We start from the raw sequence: 13,424 nt of genomic DNA on the forward strand, positions 1-13,424 counted from the left end.
CATGCAGCACACACACACTATACAACATACAGCCATACACTATATACAACATACAGCCACACACACACACACTATACAACATACAGCCACACACACTATACAACATACAGCTACACACACACACACACTATACAACATACAGCCACACACACTATACAACATACAGCCACACACACACACACACACTATACAATATGCAATACACACACTACAACATGCAGCCACACACACACTATACAACATACAGCCACACACTATACAACATACAGCTACACACACACACACACTATACAACATACAGCCACACACACTATACAACATACAGCCACACACACACACTATACAACATACAGCCACACACACTACATACAACACACACACACACACACTATACAACATACAGCCCCACACACACATATACAACATACAGCTACACACACACACACTATACAACATACAGCCACAATACCCACACACTATACAACATACAGACACACACACACATATACAACATACAGCCACACACACACACTATACAATATACAACAAACACACTATACAACATACAGCCACACACATATACAACATACAGCCCCACACACACACACTATACAACATACAGCCCCACACCACACTATACAACATACAGCCACACACACTATACACATACAACCACACACACACACTATACAACATACAGCCCCACACACACACTATACCACATGCAACACACACACTATACAACATACAGCCACACACACACACTATACAACATACAGCCACACACACACTATACAACATACAGCACACACACACTATACAACATACAACACACACACACACACTATACAATACAGCCACACACACTATACAACATACAGCCACACACACACACACTATACAACATCGCACACACACACTACAACATACAGCCACACACACACACTATACAACATGCAACACACACACTATACAACATACAGCCATACACACACTATACAACATACAGCCCCACACACACTATACAACATACAGCCCCACACACACACACTATATACAACATACAGCCACACACACACTATACAACATACAGCCACACACACACTATACAACATACAACACACACACACTATACAACATACACACACACATCACATAATCACACACTATACAATCACACACACACATATACAACATGCAAACACACATATACAACATACAGCCACACACACTATACAACATGCAATACACACACACTATACAACATCCACACACACTATACAACATACACATATACAACATCAGCCACACACACTATACAACATACAGCCCCCACACATATACAACATACACCCACACACTATACAACATACAGCCACACACTATCACATAACACACTATACAACATACAGCCACACACACTATACAACATACCAGCCACACACACTATACAACATACAGCCACACACACTATACAACATACAGCCACACACTATACAACATACAGCCACACACACTATACAACATACAGCCACACACACACTTATACAACATACACCCACACACACTATACAACATACAGCCCCACACACACTATACAACATACAGCCACACACACTATACAACATACAGCCACACACACTATACAACATACAGCCACACACACACACTACACACACCATAAACATTATTAAACACTAGGAATAAAACACAATCTTTCCTACACGAGTAAATATTATGTCTCTATGTAGATTACTCATTTACATAATACTGTATTGGACAGAAGCATCAAGGGGATATATCTCACGTGTTTTTATTTCAGGGTCATATACTAGATCTGTTTATTGTTTATTCTACTTTATTACTTGGTTTATTTTGTTACTTGGTTTTTTTTGTTACGTGGTTTATTTTGTTACTTGGTTTATTTTGTTACTTGGTTTATTTTGTTACTTGGTTTATTTTGTTACTTGGTTTATTTTGTTACTTGGTTTATTTTGTTACTTGGTTTATTTTGTTACTTGGTTTATTTTGTTACTTGGTTTATTTTATTACTTGGTTTATTTTATTACTTGGTTTATTTTGTTACTTGGTTTATTTTGTTACTTGGTTTATTTTATTACTTGGTTTATTTTGTTACTTGGTTTATTTTGTTATTTGGTTTATTTTGTTACTTGGTTTATTTTGTTACTTGGTTTATTTTGTTACTTGGTTTATTTTGTTACTTGGTTTATTTTGTTACTTGGTTTATTTTGTTATTGGTTTATTTTGTTACTTGGTTTATTTTATTACTTGGTTTATTTTGTTATTTGGTTTATTTTGTTACTTGGTTTATTTTGTTGGTTTATTTTGTTACTTTGTTTATTTTATTGGTTTATTTTATTGGTTTATTCTACTTGGTTTAACATTACGATTTAAGAGTAATTATTATTATTATTCTGGCATATGTGTTTAGGAGTCAAATAGGTATTATATATACGTGTTTTATTGAATGTTTTATTGTTTTAGTATTATTTTTTGAGGTTTATATAAGACATGTTTCGTTTTATCCTCTGAAGATATGTGGCGTCACTTTCTTTATTTTCACTTTATTATTAATTATATAAAGGATATTATAGTTAATATATAGTAGATCTTAAATTACGAGAGAGAGAGAGAGAGAGAGAGAGAGAGAGAGAGAGAGAGAGAGATAAAAGGTGTGTCACTCACCCTACCTGTATAGACGTCCACCGTCACACGTCAACATAATCTACCCCACAATAGTTAATGATTTCCTCTAATTGACTGTTTAATACAATACGTAACGATAAAGCACGTGAAGGAATAGTAATTTAACTGTGCTTACTGATAAAAATAACCCCAGTGATTTTTCATTATCTTAGTGTGTTAATAGAGTAGTGATTTAAATGTGACGTGTTCAATGTGTCACGTCTTAACCCCCATGACGTCAACACAACACACACCCCCGTCGCTATTACCTTAATAATTATCTTATTTAAATACTATAAATAATGATTTCATGTCACCCAATACCGTTTTTCATCTCTATTCTATTTAATTGTTGTTTTATGATAAATATGTAATAAATGTGCACTTATTGTTTCTGTTTGTGCACTTATTCTTACCGTTTGTGCACATATTATTACCGTTTGTGCACATATTACCGTTTGTGCACATATTACCGTTTGTGCACATATTACCGTTTGTGCAAATATTCTTACCGTTTGTGCACATATTATTACCGTTTGTGCACATATTCTTACCGTTTGTGCACATATTATTGCCGTTTGTGCACTTTCTTACCGTTTGTACACATATTTTTACCGTTTGTGCACATTCTTACCGTTTGTGCACATATTATTACTGCTTGTGCACATATTATTACCGTTTGTGCGCATATTATTACTATTTGTGCACATATTATTACTGTTTGTGCACATATTATTACCGTTTGTGCACATTCTTGCCGTTTGTGCACATATTACCGTTTGTGCACATTCTTGCCGTTTGTGCACATATTACCGTTTGTGCACATATTACCGTTTGTACACATATTACCGTTTGTGCAAATATTCTTTCCGTTTGTGCACATATTCTTACCGTTTGCTTACCGTTTGTGCACATATTTTTTACCGTTTGTGTACATTCTTACCGTTTGTGCACATATTATTACTGTTTATGCACATATTATTACCGTTTGTGCACATATTACTCCTGTTCGTGTACTTATTGCTTCTGTTTTGTGGTGAATCAACTCAAACTTGCATCACAATACCCTACGTAAAGCTGTACTGACCTATAAACTCTTCTTAAGGGAACTACTTTTTATCCTCTCAGTTCCATGAAAAATAAGAACCTCTCAGGGTCTTACTTGGGACGGGTCCATGGGTTACACTCTTGCCTCGTCTCGTTAATATAATTCATATCTCTTCTGCTTACACGTATAAGACATAATTGCACCTGGGGGGATGTATCTAATTTGTCCTGCTGCTGCTCAGAGTAATTCGGTGGTGGTTGGTAGGGGGGTTGTCTCTCTCTCTCTCTCTCTCTCTCTCTCTCTCTCTCTCTCTCTCTCTCTCTCTCTCTCTCTCTCTCTCTCTCTCTCTCTCTCTCTCTCTCTCTCTCTTTGTCTGTCTGTCTCTCCTCACCTCGTCACCCTTTCATACTTTCTTCCTTTCAGTTAAAAGTTTCCCTCCTCCCCACTCATATTTTTCCACCTGTCGTTCCTCCAGTAGTAAATCAATTGTTATTCACTAGTAGTCATACTTTTCCTCTATGACCTTATTATTTGAAAGCTCCTGTGCAGTTTTACCCACGGAACGGACTACACTGTGTACACTTTATACACTGTGTACACTTTATACACTGTGTACACTTTATACACTGTGTACACTTTATACACTTTGTACAATTATTCATTCGTGTGTTTTGGGGGATTTTTTTTTTTGTGTATCTTGTAATTGTTCGTGTGTGTGTGTGTGTGTGTGTGTGTGTGTGTGTGTGTGTGTGTGTGTGTGTGTGTGTGTGTGTGTGTGTGTGAACAGTTTTATTGTCTGTTTTTATTCGTATGTCTTTCACTGTCTGTTGATTTTTTTATGTCTAGATCAATATTTCACCTTCAGTGTCTGTCTGTCTGTCTGTCTGTCTGTCTGTCTGTCTGTCTGTCTGTCCACTGTCCCTTTCATAGCTTCATTCTCCTCAAACAATTTGCTTCAACTGGACGTCTTCTCATTGGCCCTTGGTAAATAGTGCAATGTGTTTAATTGAAGTCTTCTTGTCCCTTAATATTGCAATGGGTTATCATAATTACATCACTTTGTACCTTGGTAAATACTGCATTGTGTGTGTGTGTGTCAGGTGAACCAGAGTTGAATTAGGAGACCTGAACAATTAAACCGGTCAGAGTTGAATCATTTAAACCCAACAAATACTCTTAAATGCCCCTGAGAATTTATTATTGAAGGGATTATATCTTCACAGTGAATTTAGTCTTTTAAAGTAAATTCTAAAGGTTTGGATTCTGTTATGGACGATATGTTTCTAAAAAAAAAAAACTATGGGAAAGTTGCAATTTTTTCTTCAGAATCTAATTGTAATGTTTTACTGAAGCATTCTAAAGGTTTGGATTCTGTTATGGACGATATGTTTCTAAAAAAAAAAAACTATGGGAAAGTTGCAATTTTTTCTTCAGAATCTAATTGTAATGTTTTACTGAAGCAATAATAATAATAATACTAATAATAATAATAATAATAATAATAATAATAATAATAATAATAATAATAATAATAATAACACCGATAATAATAATAATAATAATAATAATAATAATAATAATAATAATAATAATAATAATAATAATAATAAAAATAAAATAGAGAATATTTTGTTCAAGGTTTTCCTCCACTTCATGTTCAACATTAACAGTAACTCAGAAAGCTTGGCTCTGGAGAAAGGCCTTGCCGTCTCCCTTACGGTGTTCTAGTCTTCCCCCCAAAAACCCTCAAAAATTCTTGCTGCTATGAACATTATTTTTAATTTTTGTCAACATTTTTTTTTCTTCTTTTCTGGGGGACGTTATCTCTGAGTAATATTAGTGTTCATACTTATTTGGGGTAATAAGTATGGTGAGGATGTGTTATACTGTACGGGTGGGCGTGCGGGTGGGCAGGCGGGTGTAGGAGTGAGAGGGGTGAGGCTGTGCGTGTGTGTGTGTGAGTCTTCAGCAACCATCCCGTGCAGTAGAGAGATAGAGCTTACTGGAGAGAAAAAAAAAGTATAGCGTTGTTGGTAGAAAAATCCAGCACTACAGTCTCTTGGATAAAGCTCGAACGTGCAAACATGTTGAGGGATTTTATCTTTTGTTTTTTGTGAGTTGTAAAATAGACCAAGTTTTGCAGGGTTCATCTGCCAGGCTTAAGTAAAGGTTGACAAAGTAGAACAGAAATATATACTTTGAGGGTGGTCCTGGGCGAGAGGTCTTCTGTTGTGTGAAAGTTAATTAGAAACTTGTGATAAATAGACGTGGGTATTGGAAACCTTGAGGTAAAAGTCTCACGGTGTAAAGCCTCTCAGATAACTTTATTGCTAACATGAAATATTAAAAAAGACTCAATGGTGATGACTTACCACAGGCAGATAAATACTGAGCTTAATACTGTAGTCTTTTTCTGGATATATTTTACCGTTCATGGTCTTGTGTAATGTTTGGGTGAGAAAATGTTCAGGAAACTTTGATAATGTTTATAAAAATGATAAACAACTTAACATTTGAATATTATATAGAAATTGTTTTAAAGTTCAGTTCTCTGGGAAGTGTTTTAATACACTCTTGGAAAAAAAAGGAAAATAGAAGTTATTCCTAAGAGGATTTGGGAATATAGAAGGTTGGAAAATGTGGAGGTGTAGTGAAGCACTTTATGCAGCTCTAACATGTTGCTGCACTTCACAGCTTTGTGAGTGATGTAAATTCAGGCATTTGGACGTGACGGTCTGTGTGAGGCTCTGCAACTGTTGGGGAATAACTTATGTATTTAATATATGAAATGGCTTCCTGGCTTCCTACCTGCGGATCTGGCTCTGTGTGTGTGTGTGTGTGTGTGTGTGTGTGTGTGTGTGTGTGTGTGTGTGTGTGTGTGTGTGTGTAGAGCATTTACCAGAATCCACCTTAGTTATCTCCTTTAAAACAGTGATCGTTCCCTTCCTCACCCATTAATACTGCTTTTTTCCCTCACAATTTAATATCATTCTTTTCACGATTAAAATAAATACTATTAATAATATTTCCTTAACCACTGCGACATATGATAAAAAAAATAACCCACTTCAGTAATACACACACATAAGTTTAAACGGTTTAATAAATGCGGTTTAATAATTGACTCCCAATGTGATCGTTAGTGTTTTCTTAATTAGACAACCGTAAACCCGCAGTATTTCTCCGCGTTAGGCCACCAAGGCAACTACCAGCCAGCCACGCACACTAGTCCCTCATGCAAGAGTAATGTTCACTTCAGTAACTTACTCAAACAACAGACAGTCGATGTGTTCACGTTCATACCATAATAAATAAAATTCCTCTCTCTCTTTCTCTCTCTTTTACCTCACCTGAATATTGAGGATTCTGACACGTTGAAACTTTACCACAGAACTCATTATTGTGAACCCAAGAAGCTGTTCACTGTATCCTGTCACTGTAATATAGTGTTCATCCCAGCCCTGTGTTACGTCTTATCAATGTTCTTTTAACTGATTCGAGACATTACATACAGTATTTAATTGTTTTTTTCTCTACATATCGGTAACAGATGATGAGATGTGCTTTAAATCATGTGTGTATGTTTATATGTGTGGAACCTTCTTGAGATAACATGGAGTAAAAACGTCATATAAGTTATTTAAAGAATCGAAGCAAAATGGCGTAACAGACTTGTACTTACGCCCTTCTTCTCCTGGTGCTGCTGCCTTTGTAACTATAGGGACGTGGGTGGTCACTATACTGGTACCTATGACTGATGCCTCTCTCTCTCTCTCTCTCTCTCTCTCTCTCTCTCTCTCTCTCTCTCTCTCTCTCTCTCTCTCTCTCTCTCTCTCTCTCTCTCTCTCTCTCTCTCTCTCTCTCTCCTTTTTAACTAGGTATGGTCTTCCGTTGTATTCACCTATCGTGGTCACTAGTACTCACCTGTCATTCTCACTAGTACTCACCTGTCGTCGTCATTAGTACTCACCTGTCGTGGTCACTAGTACTCACCTGTCGTGGTCACTACTACTCACCTGTCGTCGTCATTATTACTCACCTGTCGTGGTCACTAGTACTCACCTGTCGTGGTCACTACTACTCACCTGTCGTCGTCATTAGTACTCACCTGTCGTCGTCATTAGTACTCACCTGTCGTGGTTACTACTACTCACCTGTCATTCTCACTAGTACTCACCTGTCGTGGTCACTACTACTCACCTGCCGTCCTGACTAGTACTCACCTTTCGTGGTCACTACTGCTCACCTGTCGTCGTCATTAGTACTCACCTGTCGTGGTCACTAGTACTCACCTGCCCTCGCGGACTTGGCTGGAGGCGAAGATGGTGCCGTCGTCAGCGTTGAGGGTGAAGAGGGGATCAGGAGAGCCCAGCCAGCGGAACGTCTTGTCCCCTAGGTCCCAATCGTCAGGGTCGTTCACGTACACTCGACCCAAGGGCGCGTCCGACCCTCCGCCCTAGACAGAGAGACAGACAGATGTTGATTCATATGTTATTTATCTGTTTGTTTAACTACCCTGTCTATGTTTTATTATCGTTCTGTCTATCGCTTAGTCTATCTGGTTTAGCTATCTGGCTTGCGTTTATGGCGTTCTGTTGTGAATGATGTTTTGATTCACCTGATACGTACACACACACACACACACACACACACACACACACACACACACACACACACACACACACACACACACACACACACACACACACACACACACACACACACACACACACACACACACACACACACACACACACACACACCGGGAAATACACTATAAACTGCTATTTAAAGTAACTCTGTCACAAAAAATAAAATATACCATGTTGACAGAACACACTAAATTCTGTCAGCTTTATCATATGTAATGAACCGTAACACAGAGAGTAAAAATAATCTCGTAACAACAACAACAACAACAACAACAACAACAGAAACTTTCACATTTCACTATTTACAGAGGACATGTGTGTGTGTGTGTGTATGTGTGTGTGTGTGTGTGTGTGTGTGTGTGTGTGTGTGTACTCTGATGACGTATTCATGAGTGTTTACAATTTAAATTCTAATTCTGTTTTGGCAATTCGGATAAATTAATTGATAACAAACACCTGAATTTTGTGTTTTAAAACCCCGGCTATTTAACATGTATCGGATCCTGTATAACCTGGTGAGTACTGTACAGTATTATGTAAAGGCTCGTCGTCACCCCCATTACATCCGGGTTACACTATCATCCCTCACCTCCATTACATCCGGGTTACACTATCATCCCTCACCCCCGTCACCCCCATTACATCCGGGTTACACTATCATCCCTCACCCCCATTACATCCGGGTTACACTATCATCCCTCACCCCCATTACATCCGGGTTACACTATCATCCCTCACCCCCATTACATCCGGGTTACACTATCATCCCTCACCCCCATTATTCCCATCCGGGTTACACTATCATCATCGTCACCTCCATTACATCCGGGTTACACTATCATCCCTCACCCCCGTCGTCACCCCCATTACATCCGGGTTACACTATCATCCTTCACACACTCACTACTGACCCGGATGTAAAAATCAGTCTTTTATTATAAATTAATTTTAGTTAATTCGACTTTTTTTAAACAGACGTAAATGGAAAGTTAATATTAACAAGTTAGATATAATTAATTAAGTTGTGGATTATTTAACATGGGATTATTTAACATGGGATTATTTAACATGGGATTATTTAACATGGGGATTATTTAACATGGGATTATTTAACATGGGGATTATTTAACATGGGATTATTTAACATGGGATTATTTAACATGGGATTATTTAACATGGGGATTATTAAACATGGGATTATTTAACATGGGGATTATATGGGGATTATTTAACATGGGATTATTTAACATGGGATTATTTAACATGGGATTATTTAACATGGGGATTATTTAACATGGGATTATTTAACATAGGGGATTATTTAACGTGGGATAATTTAACATGGGTTTATTTAACATGGGATTATTAAACATAGGTTATTTAACATGGGATTGTTAACGGGGGATGGGATTATTTAACATGGGATTATTTAACATGGGATTATTAAACATGGGATTATTTAACATGTATGGGATTATTTAACATGGGGATTATTTAACATAGGGATTATTTAACATGGGGATTATTAAACATGGGATTATTTAACATGGGATTATTTAACATGGGGATTATTTAACATGGGATTATTTAACATGGGATTATTTAACATGAGATTATTTACCATGGGATTATTTAACATGGGATTATTTAACATGGGATTATTTAACATGGGATTATTTAACATGGGATTATTAAACATGGGATTATTTAACATGGGATTATTTAACATGGGGATTATTTAACAAGGGATTATTTAACATGGGATTATTTAACATGGGATTATTTAACATGGGATTATTTAACATGGGATTATTAAACATGGGGATTAACTTAACACGGTACACTTAAATCTGATTAAAGTAAACATTAATACACTTATCTCTCTATAAAGTGCACAGGTACACTTATCTCTCTATAAGTGCACAGGTACACTTAACTCTCAGTAAGTGCACAGGTACACTTAACTCTCTATAAGTGCACAGGTACACTTAACTCAGGTACACTATAAGTGCACAGGTACTTAACTATAAATGCACAGGTACATAACTCTCTATAAGTGCACAGGTACACTTAACTCTCTATAAGTGCACAGGTACACGTAATTCTCTATAAGTGCACAGGTACACTTAACTCTCTATAAGTGCACAGGTACACTTAACTCTCTATAAGTGCACAGGTACACTTAACTGTCTATAAGTGCACAGGTACACTTAACTCTCTATAAGTGCACAGGTACACTTAACTCTCTATAAGTGCACAGGTACACTTAACTCTCTATAAGTGCACAGGTACACTTAACTCTCTATAAGTGCACAGGTACACTTAACTCTCTATAAGTGCACAGGTACACTTAACTCTCTATAAGTGCACATGTACACTTAACTCTCCAGAGGAAACTAAACATACACATAAGTCCCCAGAAAACACACACACACACACCTACACACTAAACACATACATACACATACTTACATCCTGCGACATACACACAAGGTACACACATTTCTTAATAATACGTACATAGTTTCCGTTTATGGTATACACAACACTATCCCAAGGTACACATACAGTTTCCACACAGCATACACACAACACTTGCCAAGGTACACATAACTCTGAGAGAAGTATACACATACACACACACACACACACACAAATACACACACACACACAAACACAAACATGATTCAGTGTTCATTGTATGTCCGGTCCTGCTGGAATATAGCGAGAGAGAGAGAGAGAGAGAGAGAGAGAGAGAGAGAGAGAGAGAGAGAGAGAGAGAGAACATGAAACTTGAACACAATTTTTTGATTTTAGGACATGGAAACAGACAGACACAGACAGACAGACAGGCAGACAGACAGACAGACAGACAGACAGACAGACAGACATACCTGAGTCTTCCACAGGTAGACGGTCTTGCTGGCAGGCCTCATGGGGTTATCGTTTAGGTCGTCTATGATCACAGTAACGGTGTGGGTGGCAGAGAGGCCCTGGGCGTCGGCAGTCAGTACCTCCACTAATAGTTCCCGGTGTTCCTCTCTGTCCACCGCCTTCACCGTCCACAGCTCAGCGCCCCCTCGACCACTGTCTAGATCTGAGGGGGGGAGGGAAGAATGGCGAGGAAAGGGAAGTGGGTTGAGGGAATAAGGAAAAGGTATGAGGGGAATGGGAGGAGAGAAGAGGGGAGAGGGGAGAGGGGAGAGGAAGTGAGAGGGTCAGATAGTAATGCTATATAATTTTATGTCGCTTGTATTCTTCAATATATTTACTCATCCATCCATCCATCCATCCATCCATCCATCCATCCATCCATCCATCCATTCATTTATTCATCCATCCATCCATCCATTCATCCATCCATCCATCCATCCATCCATCCAAATACAAACACGCACAGAAGCAACAATTTATAAGCCAACTTTGGGACGTAAAAGTTTCCTGATTTCATGTTGAAAGTTTGTATAGTTTGAAACATTATTAAGAAATGATGTGACTCAAGTAACTAATATATTTACAAGCAAAAGAACGTCGATAATATAGATAAGTTCCCACAGTTAAGATAATAGGTAAACAAAATCACTCTGACAGTAAAATACGAACAAGCTGAGTTAAAAGCGATATGTGTTAGTCAGGGGTGGAAATTGCACAGCCAGCGAGGTATGGACTCACAACGGTTGCAATAAATAGTGGCAGAGCAGTTTATTGCACCGTAACTAATAAGTGTGCAATACATGTATGGGTTTATGCTGCAACAGACAACCAGCCACTGTTAACGACCCTAAATATTCAACAACCACCTGTTGTACGGGTTCATTTACAGGTAAAATTGGCCCTTTGAGTTAATATTGGCAATTAGGGGTTGAAGGTCCCCCGGTGACGGCCAGCTTTGTCAGGTCCGTCATCTGCTGCTGGTCACATAAAAAGTTTATCTCTGACGTCAAAAGGTAAAAACTGCCTTAACTTAACTTGATAGGTTTTCATCCTACTTGACTGGCCAAAAATAACCCGACTAACTGACTTTTATTATTGTGTGCTCTTAACTGTCGGGGACCATGGAGTATCATACTGCCATTAACTTAACGCTGAGATAAAGCAGGTACTGTACTGTACTGTACTGTACTGTACTGTACTGTACTGTGCTGTACTGTACTGTACTGTACTGTGCTGTACTGTGCTGTACTGTACTGTACTGTACTGTACTGTACTGTACTGTACTGTACTGTACTGTACCGTTGGGTGGAATCAATATGGCTGATATTTTTACCTTGAAAACAATGGGAAATAAAAGTAGTTATCTGATATTAATTTTTGTAAGATTGTGTTCCGCTAAACTGTATGTGAAACAATGACACATGTACATAGCTATCTAATGCTTTCAGGTATACTGTACGTACACACACACACACACACACACACACACACACACACACACATATACGTGTTTATTTTCATACATGCTGATACATGCATATATCATATATTTATATATTATACACTGTAGGCTACATACTGTACCTTCATGCGGGCAACAAAGGCACAGAGTTATGAGTAAACTGGAAGCTTGAAGTAATGTTACTCACGTGAGTCAAATGTGAGGGAGATGTGAGAGAAGACATGGGCGGGGTTGGTGGGCGCCAGGGAGAGCTTAAAGGGTGGACCGTGACCCAACGCCCATACGTCGTGGTCGGTGGCTGTCAACACCCCCAGCAGTGTGGGTGGACCGCCCTCGGCCACGTGCAGCAGCGTGGGCGGCAGGAGTCGTGGGGCGCAGTCGTTGACGTCAGTGACGGTGATGGTGAGGGTGGCGGTGGCACTGAGGGGCGGCTCTCCACGGTCCACGCCGGTGACCTTGGCTACACCGATGGCCCCGTCAGGAGCCTCACGGTCCAGGGCCCGCCACAGACTCACACTGCCTTCTGCGTCCACCGTGAGGGCGCCCCACCCTCCTGTCACGTGGTACTCCACCTCCTGCTCCCCGCCCTGCAGGACAACAATGTGTGGGGTCACAACTTGTC

General features: G+C 38.8%; 1 protein-coding gene across 1 annotated transcript in view; it reads right to left on the reverse strand.

Moving 5' to 3' along the window:
- Positions 1-13,424, reverse strand: part of LOC121879598 (neural-cadherin-like) — a 48,330-nt gene that overhangs the window by 11,293 nt on the left and 23,613 nt on the right. The window contains exons 3-5 of the mRNA XM_042386266.1: positions 12,990-13,389; positions 11,301-11,503; positions 8,047-8,210 (exon numbers count right to left, since the gene is read on the reverse strand). Of these exons, the coding sequence (XP_042242200.1) occupies positions 8,047-8,210; positions 11,301-11,503; positions 12,990-13,389 (767 nt within the window). The remainder of the gene's footprint in view (positions 1-8,046; positions 8,211-11,300; positions 11,504-12,989; positions 13,390-13,424) is intronic.

This window comes from Homarus americanus, unplaced genomic scaffold (genome assembly GCF_018991925.1).
Source record: "Homarus americanus isolate GMGI-L3 unplaced genomic scaffold, GMGI_Hamer_2.0 scaffold25895, whole genome shotgun sequence".
NCBI lineage: Eukaryota > Metazoa > Arthropoda > Malacostraca > Decapoda > Nephropidae > Homarus > Homarus americanus.